Below are 18,524 nucleotides of genomic sequence, written 5' to 3'. Positions count from 1 at the left end.
CCCTGCAGGGCTGCTGAGACTTCCTATGCTTCTTTTTCCGTCTCAGGAAAATGCCGCTTCTTTTGCCTTCTGAGCTCCTCAGGAAGGATGAAAGAGTCTAATTCCCCTGGTATGCCTCTCCTGGTATGCCCCGCAGAAGACCTTAAGGTCCATGAATAATCATAGTTTGGGCCCTAAGGAAGTCAGATTATCCTCCACCAGGGCCAGGGCCTTCTCAGTGATGGCTCCGACCTAGTGGAATGCTCCGTCCCATGAGACCAGGGCCCTGCAGGATTTAACTTCCTTCCGCGGGGCCTGTAAGACGGAGCTATTCCACCTGGCTTTCAATTTGAACTTAGCCTGATCTTTTATTCCCCTTCCTTCCCTCCCCCTTCCCTTTTTATGAAGATTACCCGCTCTGGGATCCCACAGCTAATTCTCCCCTGGTCTCCTCGCTGGCCCAAATAGGACTAATTTAGCCAGCTAGCCCTGGTGATCATCTAATGTTTAGGTGGATGGATTTCCACCTAAATTGATTTTTGAATTCTGAATTTATTGTTATTCACGTTTTATACTGTATTTTATGCTGTTTTTTGTTGCATCAATTAAGTGTTTTAAATTTGTTGTTAGCTGCATTGAGCCCGGTTTTCTGAACCAGGAAGGGTGGGGTATAAATAAATAAATTATTTATTTATTTATTTATTTATTTATTTATTATTCTGCATCCTAGCGAGGATGGAAGGAGGAAGATGGACGGTTGACCTGGTCAGGCTGTCTCCCACCACCTTTGAATGTTCCCTTCCAAGACCTTTAGAGAGATCTGGTGAGTTGCAGGGAATGGAGAGGGGGACCTGGGGAGATGTTGGGGGGTGAGGAAGCTCCCCTGGCAAGAAAACAAGGAGGGCTGCAGGGCCAGAGCTCTGGACTGGCAGAGATTAAAGATAGGCAGGAAATGAATGTTTTCTCATGGTGACTTGGGCATAGCAAGGATTTGGGGGCTGCTGTCTACCAGCTCCATCTGGTACACAGGCTGAGACCCTACCTGCACACAGACTGTGGTACATGCTATGGTTATCTCCCGCTTGGATTGCTACAATGCACTGTAGGTGGGGCTGCCTTTGAAAGTGACTCGGAAACTACAATTAATCCAGAAAGCGGCAGCTCAACTGGTGACTGGGAGCAGTTGCCAGGAGCATATAACACTGGTCTTAAAGGATCTACATCGACTCAGAGTTTGTTTCTGAGCATCATTCAAAGTGTTGGTGCTGACCTTTAAAGCTCTAAACACCCTGTAGACCTGAAGGAGCATCTCTAACCCCAGACACTGAGGTCCAGCTCTAGTTCCCTGATTGCCAGAAGTGAAGTTATAGGGAACTAGGCAGTGGGCCTGCTCAGTGGTGGCACCCTTCAGATGTCAAGCAGATAAAGAACTATGTAGCTTTTAGAAGACATCTGAAGGCAGCCCTGTATTGGGCAGTTTGATGTTTTATATATGCTGTGGCTGAGGAAACCCAGCCAGATGGGCAGGGTATAAATAATAAAATCACCATCATCATCATCAGATGTTACAGAAAGTCTCACTAGGATGGTGATTTGGATTACATTTTTAATTGTCATCTTCCCTTAACTTTAGCAGGTGATGAACACGACAGTCATTGTTCTCGGGTCTCATCAGAAAGAAATAAGCATGAAGTCAAAGGAAAGACCTTTCAAGATCAAGAGGAAACAAGACCACAAGAGGAAAACCAAGAAGAAAATAGGAGGTATGAAGGCCTTCTAATGCAGACTGATAACGACCATCAAATCCCAGTCCAGAAAAAACATCAGAAGGGGAAGAGAACAAATGAGAGACCTTTATGTGGCAAAACATTCCAAAGTAAATCTAGGTTCAATTCACACTGCAGAATCCACACAGAGGAGAAACCGTGTGAATGCTTGGTGTGTGGAAAGAGCTTCAGTGACAGCTCAGGCCTAAAATCACATGAAAGAATTCACGCTGGACAGGAATCATACAAATGCCTAGAATGTGGAAAGAGTTTCAATCGCCACTCAAACCTTAAAAAACATCAGAAAGTCCACAGTGAGGAGAAACCATATTCCTGTCTAGAGTGTGGAAAGGCCTTCACTTACAGCTCAGGCCTTGTAGATCATCAAAAAATTCACACAGGGGAGAAACCGTATACCTGTTTGGACTGTGGAAAGACCTTCTGTCAAAGCTCAAACCTTGCATCTCATCAAAAAACCCACACAGGGGAGAAGCCATATAAATGTTTGGAGTGCGGAATGAGCTTCGCTCACGGCTCAAGTCTTACATTGCATCAAAGAATTCACACTGGGGAGAAATCTTATAAATGTTTGGAGTGCGGAAGGAGCTTTGCTCACAGTGCTAGCCTTACTTCACATAAGAGAACCCACACAGGGGAGAAACCATATAAATGCTTGGAATGTGGAAAGAGCTTCAGCCAGAGTTCACACCTTAGTTCACATAAGAGAACTCACACTGGTGAGAAGCCGTATAAATGCTTTGAGTGTGGGAAGAGCTTCAGACATAGTTCACATATTACTGTGCATGAGCGAATCCATACAGGGGAAAAACCATATAAATGTGTGACATGTGGAAAGAGCTTTAGTAACTCCACATCACTTGTTATCCACCGCAGCATCCATTCAGAAGAGAAGCCATATAAGTGCTTTGAGTGTGGAAAGAGCTTCCGGCATGGTACAGGCCTTCATAAACATCAAAAAATTCACAGAGGTGAAAAACCGTATGCATGTTTTGAGTGTGGAAAGAGCTTCACTCACAGATCACAGCTTAAATGTCATCAAAGAATTCACACAGGGGTGAAACCATATACCTGTTTTGAGTGTGGAAAGAACTTCACTGAAAGCTCAAGCCTTAGATCTCATCACAAAGTTCACACAGGGGAGAAACCATATAAATGTTTGGAGTGTGGAAGGAGATTTGCACATGGATCTGGCCTTACTTCTCATAAAAGAATTCACACAGGGGAGAAACCATATATATGTTTGGAGTGTGGAAAGAGATTTGCACAGGGATCTGCCCTTACTTCTCATAAAAGAACTCACACAAGGGAGAAACCATATAAATGTTTGGAGTGTGGAAAGAGATTTGCACAGGGATCTACGCTTACTTATCATAAAAGAACTCACACAGGGGAGAAACCATATAAATGTTTGGAGTGTGGAAAGAGATTTGCACATGGATCTACGCTTACTTCTCATAAAAGAACTCACATGGGATAAACCATATATATACTTGGAATGTGGGAAAAGATTTGGTCAGATTTCGCATCTCATTTTGCATAAGTGAATCAAGATGGGGAAAATATTTCGATTCTTGTAATGAGGAAAGCACTTTAAGTGGAGCACCGCTAATTTGCAAGATATAGGTTTGTTGGATTTGGAGGGACATAATAACCGTTGGGCTTGGCACCCTTATTGAATTTATGGAAAGGCAAAAATACACAGAGATTTCTCAAATCATATTATAAGGAGATCACTTCTTAAAGTTTGGGAGAAATACAAAGATCGGTTGGAGCCTAAAATCCCGTGGTGGGCCTCTCCAAGCAGAGGCCACAGTGGTGAAGGAAAAAAATACGTTGTGAAATTGGCCTACTTATAAAATAATTTTAAAAGAAGATAACCAACTGAAACTTAAAAGTTTTGAGGAATTAAGAGATATTATTACAGATTGGTTCCAATATTATCCAATATTCAAAAAAAATAATGTAGATAAAAAGGGTTTGCCAAGGAAACCTCGAGATTTGATTTACATCAGCCGTGATAAAGTGGTCTCAAGACTTTGGGTATGTTATAACATTGTCCCAATGGGAAAATCTGTGGAAGAATAGTTGGAGATTTACCACGTGCTATGCCATAAGGAAAACGTTTTAAAAATGCAGCACCAGTGGTATTTGACTCCATGGAAATTAGCCAAAATGTACAAAGGAGCCAAAAGTAACTGTTGGAGATGTGGAGATCAAACAGGCTCACTGTATCATATATGGTGGCAATGTAGCAAAATAAAGAAATTTTGGGAGGAAATCCATTCAGAATTAGAAAAAATGTTAAGACTTTCCTTTACAGTGGGACCTCGGGTTAAGAACTTAATTTGTTCTGGAGGTCCATTCTTAACCTGAAACTGTTCTTAACCTGAGGTACCACTTTAGCTAATGGGGCCTCCCGCTGCTACCGTGCGATTTCTGTTCTCATCCTGAAACAAAGTTCTTAACCGAGGTACTATTTCTGAGGTAGTGGAGTCTGTAACCTGAAGCATCTGTAACCTGAGGTGTCTGTAACACGAGGTACCACTGTAATAGAAAGCCAGAGGCACATCTGTTGGGGATCACTGACTCAGATATTCCAAAACAAATTAAAGGTATTTTTTTGTATGCAACAGTGGCAGCGAGAGTCCTTATAGCCACCAAGGTGGAAAAGCAACATAATTCCTTCCAGACAGGAGTGGATTCAAAAATTGACTGAATATGCTGAATTAGATAGCTTATCAGGAAAAAATAAACCGAGAGCTGAATTTGTATCAAAATGGGAGTGCCTGATCACCCCATCTGTCTCCTGAGAAATCTCTATGTGGGACAAGAAGCGACAGTTAGAACTGGATATGGAACAACTGATTGGTTCAAAATTGGGAAAGGAGTATGACAAGGCTGTATATTGTCTCCCTGCTTAATTAACTTATGTGCAGAATTCATCATGTGAAAGGCTGGGCTGGATAAATCCCAAGCCGGAATTAAGATTGCCGGAAGAAATATCAAGAACCTCAGATATGCAGATGACACAACCTTGATGGCAGAAAGTGAGGAGGAATTAAAGAACCTTTTATTGAGGGTGAAAGAGGAGAGCGCAAAATATGGTCTGAAGTTGAACATCAAAAAAACAAAGATCATGGCCACTGGGCCCATCACCTCCTGGCAAATAGAAGGGGGGGGAAATGGAGGCAGTGAGAGATTTTACTTTCTTGGGCTCCATGATCACTGCAGATGGTGACAGCAGCCACAAAATTAAAAGACGCCTGCTTCTTGGGAGAAAAGCAATGGCAAACCTAGACAGCATCTTAAAAAGCAGAGAAATCACCTTGCCAATAAAGGTCCATATAGTTAAAGCTGTGGTTTTCCCAGTAGTGATGTATGAAAGTGAGAGCTGGACCATAAAAAAGGCTGATTGCTGAAGAATTGATGCTTTTGAATTATGGTGCTGGAGGAGACTCTTGAGAGTCCCATGGACTGCAAAAAGATCAAACCTATCCATTCTGAAGGAAATCAGCCCTGAGTGCTCACTGGAAGGACAGATTGTGAAGCTGAGGCTCCAATACTCTGGCCACCTCATGAGAAGAGAAGACTCCCTGGAAAAGACCCTGATGTTGGGAAAGATGGAGGGCACAAGGAGAAGGGGATGACAGAGGACGAGATGGTTGGACAGTGTTCTTTAAGCTACCAGCATGAGTTTGACCAAACTGCGGGAGGCAGTCGAAGACAGGAGTGCCCGGCGTGCTCTGTTCCATGGGGTCACAAAGAGTCGGACACAACTAAATGACTAAACAACAAAAAAACTCTGTAAAAATAATATAAAAAATAATATTTTGGTATGGCAGTAAAGTTATTTAGAAAGAACTAAGGAATAAATGGGAGGTTGGGTTTAATGATAATGAGATTTTTTTTTACTGTAACATGAAATTGCAATCTCAAATTTATGTCATATTCTTTATCTTACTAATAACAATAGATAGTTTAAGTTTTCTTTTCCTTCCCCCCTTCTTAATTTGTACTCTTTATTGGTATTGTCTTTTTGTAATATTTCTTTCCAGTTATGTAATTTTTTTCCAGTTATGTAAGAGAGCTTTTTTCACTTCTTTCATTTAAATCCATGTAAATACAGAGATTACAATTACTTCCTGGCTTTCCGGCTCTTCCTGTATTTTATGCAAGGAGTAAAAATACCTCTAATCCTAAACTAACATCTAATCCTAAACTGAAATTTCTGACTGCAAGTGAGATGAGCTACCTTGGAAGGTGGTGAACTCTCCTTCATTTTTCTAGGTTGTTCAGCAGAGGTTGGGGTGTTTTTCCTGCATTGCAGGGGGTTGGTCTAGATCAGGGATTGTCAACCTGGTCCCTACCGCACACTAATGGGCATTTCAGGATTCTAACTGGGCAGTAGGGGGTTCTGAATCCTCCTTCCATCAAGTCCTGGTGGGCCGTAAGGAAATTTTACCATCAAGAAAGATGCATTAGTGGGCGGTAAGTATAAAAAGGTTGACTACCCCTGGACTGGGACGTAGGTGGTGCTGTCGTCTAATCCACAGAACCTAGGGCTTTCCTATCAGAAAGTTGGCGGTTTGAATCCCCGCGACGGGGTGAGCTGCCATTGCTCGGTCCCTGCTCCTGCCAACCTAGCAGTTCGAAAGCACATCAAAGTGCAAGTAGATAAATAGGTACCGCTCTGGCGGGAAGGTAAACGGTGTTTCCGTGTGCTGCTCTAGTTCGCCAGAAGCGGCTTAGTCATGCTGGCCACATAACCTGGAAGCTGTACACTGGCTCCCTTGGCCAGTAAAGTGAGATGAGCGCCGCAACCCCAGAGTCATCCGCCACTAGACTTAACGGTCAGGGGTCCCTTTACCTTTACCCCAGGACTAGATCAGTGTTTCCCAACCGGTGTTCCGCGGCACACTTGTGTGCCACGAGACGTTACCTGGTGTGCCGTGGGAGGGAGGCGGGCGCTTTCTCGTTCGCGCCCTGCAGCGAGAAGGGCAGCGCAGCGCCGCAGAAGAGGCCCAGGAGGCAGCAGGCGCCCAGCGCGCGCCCGAGTCCCGCCCAGCTCGCCATGTCCGCCCGCAGCATTGGCGACCCGAGCCAGGCTCCGCGCGCGATGCCCCGATCCCGGGCGGCGGGGGGGAACGCCTCCCCCCACCGCCCGCCATCGGGACGATGCCCCGATCCCGGGCGGCGGGGGGGGGGAACGCCTCCCCCCGCCGCCCGCCATCGGGACAATGCCCCGATCCCGGGCGGCGGGGGGGGAACGCCTCCCCCCGCCGCCCGCCATCGGGACGATGCCCCGATCCCGGGCGGCGGGGGGGGAACGCCTCCCCCCGCCGCCGGGACGATGCCCCGATCCCGGGCGGCGGCGGGGGGGACGCCTCCGCCGCCGCCCGCCATCGGGACGATGCCCCGATCTCGGGCGGTGGGGCAGGAACGCCTCCCCCCGCCGCCCGCCATCGGGACGATGCCCCGATCCCGGGCGGCGGGGGGAACGCCTCCCCCCGCCGCCCGCCATCGGGACGATGCCCCGATCCCGGGCGGCGGGGCGGGAAGCCTGGGCGCGCTGATCTCGGCGCGCCCAAGCTTCGGCATGCTGGCACCTGTCCGCAAGCAGCGGCAGTGCTGCCGCTGCTTGCGGAGAGGTCCGCGAAGCCTGGGCCGGTCAGCTTTTGAAGGCAGGCAGGGGGAGCAAAGACTTTCGCCCCCGCCAGCCTTCAGAAGAGGTCCAGGACTTCTTCTGAAGGCCAGTGGGGGGCAAAAGTCTTTGCTCCCCCCTGCCTGCCTTCCCGGGAGAGCGGAGAAACGCAGCGCGTTTCTCCGCTGTCCCGGAGGGCTTTTGAAGGCAGGCGGGGGGGGGGAGCAAAGACTTTCGCCCCCCGCCAGCCTTCAGAAGAGGTCCAGGACCTCTTCTGAAGGCTGGCGGGGGTGAAAGTCTTTGTCCCCCCTGCCTGCCTTCCCAGGGGCTTTTAAATCGCCCCGGACAGCGGAGAAGTCCTCCGCTGTCCCGGGCAATTTTAAAATGCCGCCCGTCAGCATTTTAAGATCGCCCCGGACAGCGGAGACGTCCTCCGCTGTCCCGGGATTTTTTAAAATGCTGGGGGTGGGAAGAAAAGCCCTTGTCCCCCCCCCCAGCCTTCAGAAGAGGTCGGGGGACAGACTGTCCCCGGACCTGGTCTGAAGGCGGTTTCCCTAGGAACACATTAATTGATTTTCAATGCATTCCTATGGGAAACCGTGCATCGCAAGACGAAAAACTCGCAAGACGAAGAGACTTGCGGAACGAATTAATTTCGTCTTGCGAGGCACCACTGTAATTATAAAATACTATCTTTGTGTTTATTTGATTCCTATTAAAGAGAGTTACTTTATATATAGTCAATATAGGCACAGAGTTAATTTTTTAAACATTTTCTAATGGTGGTGTGCCTCGAGATTTTTTTCATGAAACAAGTGTGCCTTTGCCCAAAAAAGGTTGGGAAACACTGGACTAGATGATTCTTCCAACACTACATTTCCCTGGTCCTGAATGGGGTAACTGTGCCCCTGAAGGACCAGGTGCGCAGCCTGGGAGTCATTTTGGACTCACAGCTGTCCATGGAGGCACAGGTTAAATGTGTGCCCAGGGCAGCTGTGTACCAGCTCCATCTGGTATGCAGGATGAGACCCTATCTGCCTGCGGACTGCCTCGCCAGAGTGGTGCATGCTCTGATTATCTCCCGCTTGGACTACTGCAATGCGCTCTACGCGGGGCTACCTTTGAAGGTGACCCGGAAACTACAACTAATCCAGAACGCAGCAGCCAGACTGGTGACAGGGAGCGGCCTCCGAGACCATATAACACCGGTCTTGAAAGACCTACATTGGCTCCCAGTACGTTTCCGAGCACAATTCAAAGTGTTGGTGCTGACCTTTAAAGCCCTAAACGGCCTCGGTCCAGTATACCTGAAGGAGCGTCTCCACCCCCATCGTTCTACCTGGACACTGAGGTCCAGCACCGAGGGCTTTCTGGCGGTTCCCTCACTGTGAGAAGCCAAGTTACAGGGAACCAGGCAGAGGGCCTTCTCGGCAGTGGCGCCCTCCCTGTGGAACGCCCTCCCACCAGATGTCAAAGAGAACAACAACTACCAGACTTTTAGAAGACATCTGAAGGCAGCCCTGTTTAGGGATGCTTTTAATGTTTGATGTATCACAGTATTTTAATATTCTTTTGGAAGCTGCCCAGAGTGGCTGGGGAGGCCCAGCCAGATGGGCGGGGTATAAATAATAAATTATTATTATTATTATTATTATTATTATTATTATTATTATTATTCTTTGACCTTGAGTTTCCGGTTCTGGTCTTGCACCATGGCGGCAGCTCCCTCGACATTGGAGGGAGGCACAAATGAAGGGGTAGGGAACGAAAGGGTTTAAGCATTCCTGGAAACCACCTGGGGTATGAGGGAGCAGGCTGACCCCCAGTCGCCTCAACGGCTCACTCCCGTGCAGGTCAGCATGGGGGCAGATGGAGGAGTTGGGTCATCACCTTTGCCATGATGCAACCCCCTCGGACCGCCATCAAAAGCGGAGGTTCTTGGATTTTATTGGCTGTGCACTGGAGGAGATGGGGACACTAGAAGCTATATGTGGTTTGAAAGGAGTGAAGGTGGGGAGAACCTTGTTGTTTTGACCGATGTCGTTGGGAAACCAGAGCTTAACCCCACCACCACCCAAATAAATTTAAGGAGGTGTTGACATACAACCTATTTTTAAGAGGAAGGACATTGGCTAAACAGCAAAACGCTACCATGGAGGTGAGAGGAATTTCACAAGGGCACATGAATAGCAGTGGTCCCCGAATGCTTGGAGAGAAAAACCCTTCCCGTCTAAGACAAGGAAGAAAATGGCGAATGTTTGAAAGTTGTTGATCAACTGAAAGCAGAGGCCTGTTGTTTATCTGGAAGTGGGATGGGGGGGGGGGAGCTGAGCTGAGGAGGACAGGACTTAATCTTGTGACTTCAGGTCCGCCCTGAACCACCCTGGAATGACAACATTGGGACAACATTCCTACTGCCCAAGGTCGCAGTAGGAAAAACATCAGCGGCAGTGATATACCCATTTTGACTCTTCTGCACCCTATCTGCATAACTTAGCAATTATAAAATATAGACGTGCATTTACTCTCACAAGACTGAATATACTGCCTTCGGTTGTAATTGAGGGACGATTCCACTCGAAAAACGGTTATGTCCCTGTGGAGATGGCAGTACCGAATCAGTGGCACATGTCCTTCTGGTTTGCACTCTATATAAAGATTTGAAGAGTGATGTTATCACCCCTATTTTATTGTCTATTCCAGGTCACCCAGCCCCTGTCACAGTGTTTTTTCTCTCAGCAGACCAAGATGAGCAGGTGACAGGAAAGGTTGCAAGGTTTTTAGCTGGGGCAATTAGAGTAAGATCCACTATCTGACTATTGATTCGAAACCCCAAAATGTATTTTATATAATTGAGTTTTTATCTTTTCGCTGCTTCCGCACATGCGCGTGACATCATTTTTAGCGCCTGCGCATATGTGAGTGGCGAGACGTGGAAGTAACGCGCTCCGTTACTTCCAGGTTGCCATGGAGCGCAACCCGAAAATATTTAAGCTTAAGCGTATTCACCCCGAGGTATGACTGTACTAGGATAGAGAGCTGACTGCACCTGTGATTTTATGCTGCACCATTTTGATCAATGTGTGCCTATTTCCAAAGTGTGTTTGGAGGCCAAGTGATGCTAGACACACACACACACAAGCACAAATCTGTTAGGCCACATTCACCCCACATATCCAAAGCCCCATGAAACCCCCCTAAGATTTCTGGGAGCTCTTTTGCTGGTTAAGGGTGCTGAGAGTTGTAGTTATATTTTGGTGGTAAAGTCGAAATCACATATAGTTGGGACAAACCCCTGGGAATGCGTCCATCGGACCATCCTTGCCTTCTGGAACCAGCAGCCGGATGCCTCTTAGACCTCCGTCCTGCCCCCACCCCCATTTTTCTGCCCTGTGCAAAAAGAGCTTTAAAACTCTCTGCCTGCAAGTCAATTGTATATATTTTTCCTTTTCCGGTGTTTTCTTCCCCCTGTAAAAGATCAGGACTGCAGTTTTGCAGTTAAGCGATTGTGATGGAGCAGGGTGAGCTTGGCACCAGTTTTGTGTCTCTGCAGGGTCTGTGAAGCTGAAATGAAACATTTGCACCCGGCTTCTTGCTGGCTTCTCCGCTCACCTGTTACCTTTGCAACAACAACAACCCTGTGAGGTGGGCTAAGCTGTGAGCAAAATCTGTGAAACTGCACATCCTTGTAGGTAGGGTTTGTGTGTGTCCTGCCTGCCCCCCCCCCATCTTCTCAGTAACCTTGTGAGGTGGGCATGGTTTCGAGATGGCTGTTCTGGCACTATGGTTCTGATATTGCAAAAAGCAGCCTTAGAAGGTCTGGGGTGGGGTGCTTATTTTTCTTTACCAGGGATGAGAAAGAATTCTTTTGTGTTCTACTGTAACATAACAGGGCTATGAAATGTCCCACCTTAATATCAAGAGGTGCACTCTAACCACTATGCCACAACTGCCCCACATTTGAACCTTGGAGCAGACCCTCTGCAGAATGCAAATCCCACCGCCCTGGAAATGCAGTAAGAAAAAGGAGGGCGTGCCCCCCTCCAAGGGAAGGGGGCGCTTTGTGGGGTCCCCATAGGCGGAATCCGCAATGTCTCCAGCACCACGCAGTTTGGGTGGGGGTGGGAGAGACGCTGGCTCTTCAAGGGTTAAAGGCAGCGATTATATTATGAGAGAGGACTTCCTGGGGGAGAGGAAAAGCGTCACTTCCTCCTCCGTTTGTTACATGTGAACAGCTGCGAGGGAGGAGAGTCCGCAGCGCGGAAGACTGTGCCTTTTGCAAGGTAGGAAGAAAGAGGGAGATGTGGGGTTTTTTTTGGGGGGGGGGCTCCCGAGCCAGAGCAGCTCCTTCGCAGGAGAGAAGCCCTCCAGGAGAGGGCAGTTTTGCAAAGGGGCAGGGGTGGGAGGGCGCATGCGTGGGGTTGCACCCCCAATTCAGCCCCCCAAGAGCTGCGATGAGTGCAAAAGGTTTTAAGGGGTGCAGGGGCGCCCCAGGAGGAGAGCACGGCCAGAAGGCAGGTGGGCGAGGAAACCCCCCCAAAAGGAAAGGAGGCAGGATGGCTCTGGGAAGAGGAGGAGGGAGACATTCATGTTTTGGGAAAAGAGGGGGGGAGGGCCAGGGTCAGCTGGAAACTCATTTCAGCTCTACAACGGCATGGGCTCTTTTATCTTCGATGCCTTCCCTGTCTGGGGGGGTTCAGGAGGAAAGCCCCCAAGGAGGGCGCAGTCTCTCTGTATAGCAGACCAGCCCTAGGAAGGTACCAAGGTGTTGGGAGAGATGGAGGAGGGAAGACTTTAAGGATGGGAAGAGGAGAACCACTGGCCATAAAATGTCATCAGTTTCTCACCACCAGCCACTGCTGCAGCAGAACTGGGGGCTCCAAGCGCAGTGAGCTGCCTACACATAGCCTTGCTCCACCTGGGCTACTATTGTCGACACGGACCGGCAGCAATTGCTCTTCCGGGTTTTCAGACGTGGTTTCTCAGCCCTGCCTGGGGACTGAATCTGGGGCTTCCTGCCTGAGGAGGAGATGCTCTGCCCTCGAACTACAGCCCATTCCCCTAAAGTGGGGATGGGGGAAAGGAAATAAATGTTTTTAATGGTGGTGGGAAGAAGATCCTCTTTCAGGCATGGTTCCAGTTTTCAGGCATGGCTTCACATTCACCAGGAAAATGTCTTGCGCAGGAGAATCCCTGCAGGGCCTCTGAGGCTCTCTTTGCTTCTTCCTCCCTCCCAGGAACCTGCAGCTTCTGAGCTCTTCAGTCCAAGCGAGGATGGAAGGAGGAAGATGGACGGTTCACCTGGACAGACTGTCTCCTGCCTCCCTCCAAACAATCTCTGAGCGTTGTCCTCCAGGACCCTCAGAGACATCTCGTGAGTTCCTAGGAAGTGGAGATAGGGACTTGGGGGGATGGAGAGTGGAAGCAGGGAATAAGATAAAGGGGGGAGATTTTACTGTGGAAACTGTGGGTGGGCCCTTGATATATTGGGAGGCTTCCCCTCCGGCAGGAAAATCCCTGGAGGGGCTCTGAGGCCGCCTTTGCTTCTCCGTCACCCCCCAAAACCTGCAGCTTGTTTAAACTTCTGAGTCCTGCAAAATAGTTCCAAAGAAGCTGGATTTGTGGTGCTAGAAAGGACCTGAGCTGGGGCTCCCCACCTCTGAGGCTGGTTCCTCTGTTTTGTTTTTGTTGGGTTGGTGTTGGTTAATTGTTAAGTTGGGGTCGGTGGTTATTTTAATTTGGGTATAGCTGTAAACATATTGTTATTATTGTTGCTATTCTTATTATTGGTTTGTTTGTTGCCTTTTTTTATGTTTGATGTTTTGTTCTGTTTTTATATATGCTCTTAGCCGCACTGGGTGGCTGTGAGAAGCCCACCAGATTGGGGGATATAATTTTTTAATATATGCCCCATTTGGGCTTCTGCAGGGGCTGGAGAATATCTAGGGCAGAGGAATCCCTGCAGCTTCTCTGAGGCTCCTTTTACTTCTCCCTCCCTCCCTCCCAAGGAACCTGCAGCTTCTTTAGGCTTCTGAGCTCCTCAGGAACGATGAAAGAGGCTGATCCTCTTTCAGCCTCTTTCTGCTAACACCACCACCTTGAAGATCCCGGGCACCCGGGAAATTAGACTGGCCTTGACTAGAGCCAGGGCCTTTTCAGCCGTGGCCCCGGCCGGGTGGACCGCTCTCCCACAAGAGACTAGGGCCCTGCGGGATTTGACATCTTTCCGCAGGGCCTGCAAGACGGAGCTGTTCCGCCAGGCCTTTGGGCAGGATGCAGTTTGACTTACTTTCCTTTGTATAAAACAAGCCCAAAGGAGGCCCCCAACCTGCTCACATGACCTCGTATGATCAGTGGAAACAGTTGGTCCTGGCAAGTATTAACCACTCTCAATTCCAGCCTGATAATTGCCAACTGCTTAGATTTTAACTTATCTGAATTAATTTTAAGATGTATTTTAATTAATTGATGTCTGTTTTTATGCATATTGTGTTGTTTTTATGATGCTAGCCACTCTGGGCCCTGCCTCGGCCGGAGAAGGCAGGATACAAAAATTATTATTATTATTATTATTATTATTATTATTATTATTCTGCAGACCTAGCAAGGATGGAAGGGGGAAGATGGACGGTTGACCTGGTCAGGCTGTCTCCCACCACCTCTGACTGTTCTCTCCCAGGACCCTCAGAGAGATCTGGTGAGTCTCAGGGAATGGAGATGGGGACCTGGGGAGATGTTGTGGGTGAGGAAGCTCCCCTGGCGAGAAAACTAGGAAGGCTGCAGGGCCAGAGCTCCGGGCTAGCAGAGATAAAAGGTAGAAAGAAAGGACATGAATGTTTTTTAATGGTGACATGGGCATAGTCAGAGTTTTGGGGCTGTTGTCTACCAGCTCCATCACAGGCTAAGTCCCTACCTGCACACAGACTGTGCTAGATGCTATGGTTATCTCCCGCTTGGATTGCTACAATGCGCTCTAGGTGGGGCTGCCTTTGAAAGTGACTCAGGAAACTACAATTAATCCAGAAAGCAGCAGCTCAACTGGTGACTGGGAGCAGTTGCCAGGAGCATATAGCACCGGTCTTAAAGGATCTACATTGGCTCAGAGTATGTTTCCAAGCACAATTCAAAGTGTTGGTGCTGACCTTTAAAGCTCAAAACGGCCTCGGCCCTGTAGACCTGAATGAGCATCTTCCCCTCCATCCTTCTGCCCGGACACTGAGGTCCAACTCTGAGGGTCTTCTACTGGTTTCGTCACAGTAAGAAGTGAAGTAGTGGAACCAGCCCTGTGGAACACCCTCCCTTCAGATGTCCAGGGGATAAAGAACTACGTAGCTTTTAGAAGACATCTGAAGGCAGCCCTGTATGGGGAACTTTTTAATGTTTGCTGTTTTCCCTTAATTTTAGCAGGTGATGACCAGGGCAATAATGGTTCTCGGGGCTCATCAGAAAGAAATAAGCATGAAGCGAAGAGAACAAATGATAGCCCTTCGTGTGGCAAAACGTTCAAAGGTAAATCGAGCCTCAGCCCACACTGCAGAATCCACTCCGAGGAGACACTGTGTAGATGCTTGGTGTGTGGAAAGAGCTTCAGTGACAGCTCTGGCCTAAAATCACATCAAAGAATTCACGCAGGACAGGAATCATACCAATGCCTAGAATGTGGAAAGAGTTTCAAGTGCCACTCAAACCTTACAAGACATCAGAAAGTCCACAGCAGGGAGAAACCACATAGGTGCTCTGAGTGTGGAAAGAGCTTCAGTTGCAGGAGAAACCTTACAGAACATCAAAAACTTCACACAGGGGAGAAGCCGTATACCTGTTTGGACTGTGGAAAGACCTTCCGTCACAGCTCAAGCCTTCCTTCGCATCAAAAAACCCACACAGGGGAGAAGCCGTATAAATGTTTGGAGTGTGGAATGAGCTTCGCTCACGGCTCAAGTCTTATATCGCACCAAAGAATTCACACAGGAGAGAAATCTTATAAATGTACAGAGTGCGGAAGGAGCTTTGCTCACAGTGCTAGCCTTACTACACATAAGAGAACCCACACAGGGGAGAAACCATATAAATGCTTGGAATGTGGAAAGAGCTTCAGTCAGAGTTCACACCTTACTTCACACAAGAGAACTCACACTGGTGAGAAGCCGTATAAATGCTTTGAGTGTGGGAAGAGCTTCAGTCAGAGTTCACACCTTACTCTGCATGAGCGAATCCATACAGGGGAAAAACCATATAAATGTGAGACATGTGGAAAGAGCTTTAGTAACTGCACATACCTTGTTTGCCATCGCAGAATCCATACAGGAGAGAAGCCATATAAGTGCTTTGAGTGTGGAAAGAGCTTCAGCCAGGTTACAAGCCTTCATATACATCAAAAAATTCACAGAGGTGAAAAACTGTATGCATGTTTTGAGTGTGGAAAGAGCTTCACTCAAAGCACAAGCCTTGAACGTCATCAAAGAATTCACACAGGGGCGAAACCATATACCTGTTTTGAGTGTGGAAAGAACTTCAGTCACAGCACAAGCCTTACATATCATCAAAGAATTCACACAGGGGAGTAACCATATAAATGTTTGGACTGTGGAAAGAGATTTGCACAGGGATCTAAGCTTACTTCTCATAAAAGAACTCACATGGGATAAACCATATATATGCTTGGAGTGTGGGAAAAGATTTGGTCAGATTTCACAACTCATTTTGCATAAGCGAATCAAGAGGAAAGAAATATTGAGATGCTTGTAATGCGGAAAGCATTTTAATTAGAGCACCGCTGTTGCTAAACTTCATGGAATTCATACAACAATTCCAATGGGAGAAATGGTACAGCTGCTGTCACGAAGGTGCCGTCAACTACAGGGCTGGCTGCCTTCCTGGTGAAATCAGTGGTGCTGTGAGCTTCTTTTGCTTCTTTCATTTAAATCAACAAAAACACACAGAAACATGGAATGTATGTCCTCAAAAACCTGAGCTGTTGCCTAGAGTGAGTGTTCCTGCCCCCAGCGGTTACTTCCTGGCCTTGAGTCCCTTCCTGTTGTCTACGGGGGCCACTAATGGAAAATCTCTGTGTCTTTTTGGCTTTCTGCTCTGTGAGATGAAGGGCACGCCTGGTTGTAGGGGAAGGAGGGGACTCCAGTATACTAGAGACATCGTGTCGCTTGGGTGCTGTGATATTTCTAACGCAACAGGCTCCTGTCTCTGTTCAGGGCTGGAGCACCTGCTATCTTGCTCCTGTTGATCCACTATTTCCCAGCTCCTTCCTTCTTCTGCGGTGTGTCCCATCTCAAACCACCGCAATTCTAGGTCCATACTCCCTTCCTCTTCCCCTTCTCTGAAGCCTATTGGAGTGGCAGTCTCCACCACTCTTGCTCATCTCATCTTTGAAAACAGACCAAAGGATGGCCTAATATGGTCACACTCTTATCTAAGGAAGCATGTTGTGTGGAAAGGCAGGGAAAAAAGGCCTGAGCATCATGTACTGCTTCTGAACTCCTGCAGGTTTCTGGCTGGTGCTCTTGGGTACAAGATGGTGCCTTCCATGGACCTTGGGTCAGATCCTGCAAAACAGTTATTGAAAGCGGACCAGGATTCATTGCTTTTGTTTTGTAGCAGTTGGGTAATTTGATTGTAGTTGGTAATGAGGCATTTCCCTTCTTTCCTCCAGGTGTGTCCCACCTTTTCCTTGTAACCTCTAGATGAATTAAAGCATTATATTTGAGCATTATCATGGGGGTCAGAGTAATACATTTTGTTACATGTGTGCTTTTTCACTGGAAAGGTGGAATATAATCAGGTATACCTATAAATGCACATGCACAAAAACACATGCATACTCAGAAATAATAAAATTCCTCACTTATAAACCCCTGGAGGAGGGAGGAACACCTTGAAGCAACATTCCAACATATTGTTAGTTGCAAGCAGACCAACTAATTCAGATTAACACCATCAGCTTCTGTCCATCTTTATAGAATAAGTAAAAATGCTATATTCTTAACCATATTGGATAATCTTTTTTAAAAAAGGGAAGGGGGAAATTGAGCTCCCCTAAGTGTTTTCATTTTGAAAATCTTAACGCACTTCTAGTGATGCAAATTCTTCATAGCTTTCCTGAAAGCTCTAATGGAAACTTTTGGAACAGGGCAGAATTAAAGCAGTAAACAGCTCCATTTTAGGAAGAAAGTGAAGAAAACTGCCTTTTAAAAAAATACAGTGGTACCTCAGGTTACAGACGCTTCAGGTTACAGACTTCGCTAAGTCAGAAACAGTACCTCAGGTTAAGAACTTAGCTTCAGGATGAGAACAGAAATCGTGTGGTGGCAGCAGCGGGAGGCCCCATTAGCTAAAGTGGTACCTCAGGTTAAGAACAGTTTCAGGTTAAGAACGGACCCCCAAGGTACCACTGTAGTTGTTTATTCAATGTTGAATATTTATATACAGAATGATAAAAAGTACAAAAATGCAGATACTATGGACGTTAATGGTTTAAGGAATAAATTCACAATAAACAATCCCTGTGTACCTGTGTGTGAATATGGGGAGAGAGGAAGGAGGGGAGGAAAGTGTATCTGAAGAAAGGGCTTGTGGTCTCAAGGATATGACATTCACCATTTACTCAGACGCTTCAGGTTACATACGCTTCAGGTTACAGACTCTGCTAAGTCAGAAATAGTACCTCGGGTTAAGAACTTTGCTTCAGGATGAGAACAGAAATTGTGGTCCGGCGGCGCAGCAGCAGCGGGAGGCCCCATTAGCTAAAGTGGTGCTTCAGGTTAAGAACAGTTTCAGGTTAAGAACGGACCTCTGGAACGAATTAAGTACTTAACCTGAGGTACCACTGTAGAAGACATTGCAATTATTCAGCCTGGAACTTGCCAGAGCCTGGAGTTCAGTTGCCAAGTCACCGCTGTCCCGAAGGGGGCATAGCTGGCAAACCAGCAGAGGTGAGAAAAGCCATGGCGGGGGGGGGGGCAACCAGTGGGAGTGGAGAGGAGCCCCTCCAAAGTTTTGGAGGGAAGATCTTGAGAGGCCAGGGGCTGATCTGGATTGGAAAGCAGTAAATAAAATGGAAACATTTCTTTTAAATAAAAGCATACATGTGCTAGGAACTCCGCAAG

The 18,524-nt window shown here is 47.5% G+C and overlaps 2 protein-coding genes across 2 annotated transcripts in view; both read left to right on the top strand.

Moving 5' to 3' along the window:
- The window catches only part of LOC114592658 (uncharacterized), a 53,342-nt gene extending 47,438 nt beyond the window's left edge, over positions 1-5,904 (top strand). Inside the window, 1 exon segment of the mRNA XM_077923422.1 lies at positions 1,975-5,904. Coding sequence (XP_077779548.1) covers positions 1,975-3,306 — 1,332 coding nt within the window. The 3' untranslated portion in view covers positions 3,307-5,904.
- Positions 1-17,918, top strand: part of LOC114592637 (uncharacterized) — a 49,429-nt gene extending 31,511 nt beyond the window's left edge. The window contains 3 exon segments of the mRNA XM_077923290.1: positions 12,645-12,781; positions 14,812-15,967; positions 15,969-17,918. Coding sequence (XP_077779416.1) covers positions 12,645-12,781; positions 14,812-15,967; positions 15,969-16,152 — 1,477 coding nt within the window. The 3' untranslated portion in view covers positions 16,153-17,918.
- Positions 17,919-18,524: the final 606 nt, after the last annotated feature.

The sequence above is a fragment of the Podarcis muralis genome, chromosome 2, assembly GCF_964188315.1.
Source record: "Podarcis muralis chromosome 2, rPodMur119.hap1.1, whole genome shotgun sequence".
NCBI lineage: Eukaryota > Metazoa > Chordata > Lepidosauria > Squamata > Lacertidae > Podarcis > Podarcis muralis.
This window is presented reverse-complemented; position numbering and strand designations above follow the sequence as displayed.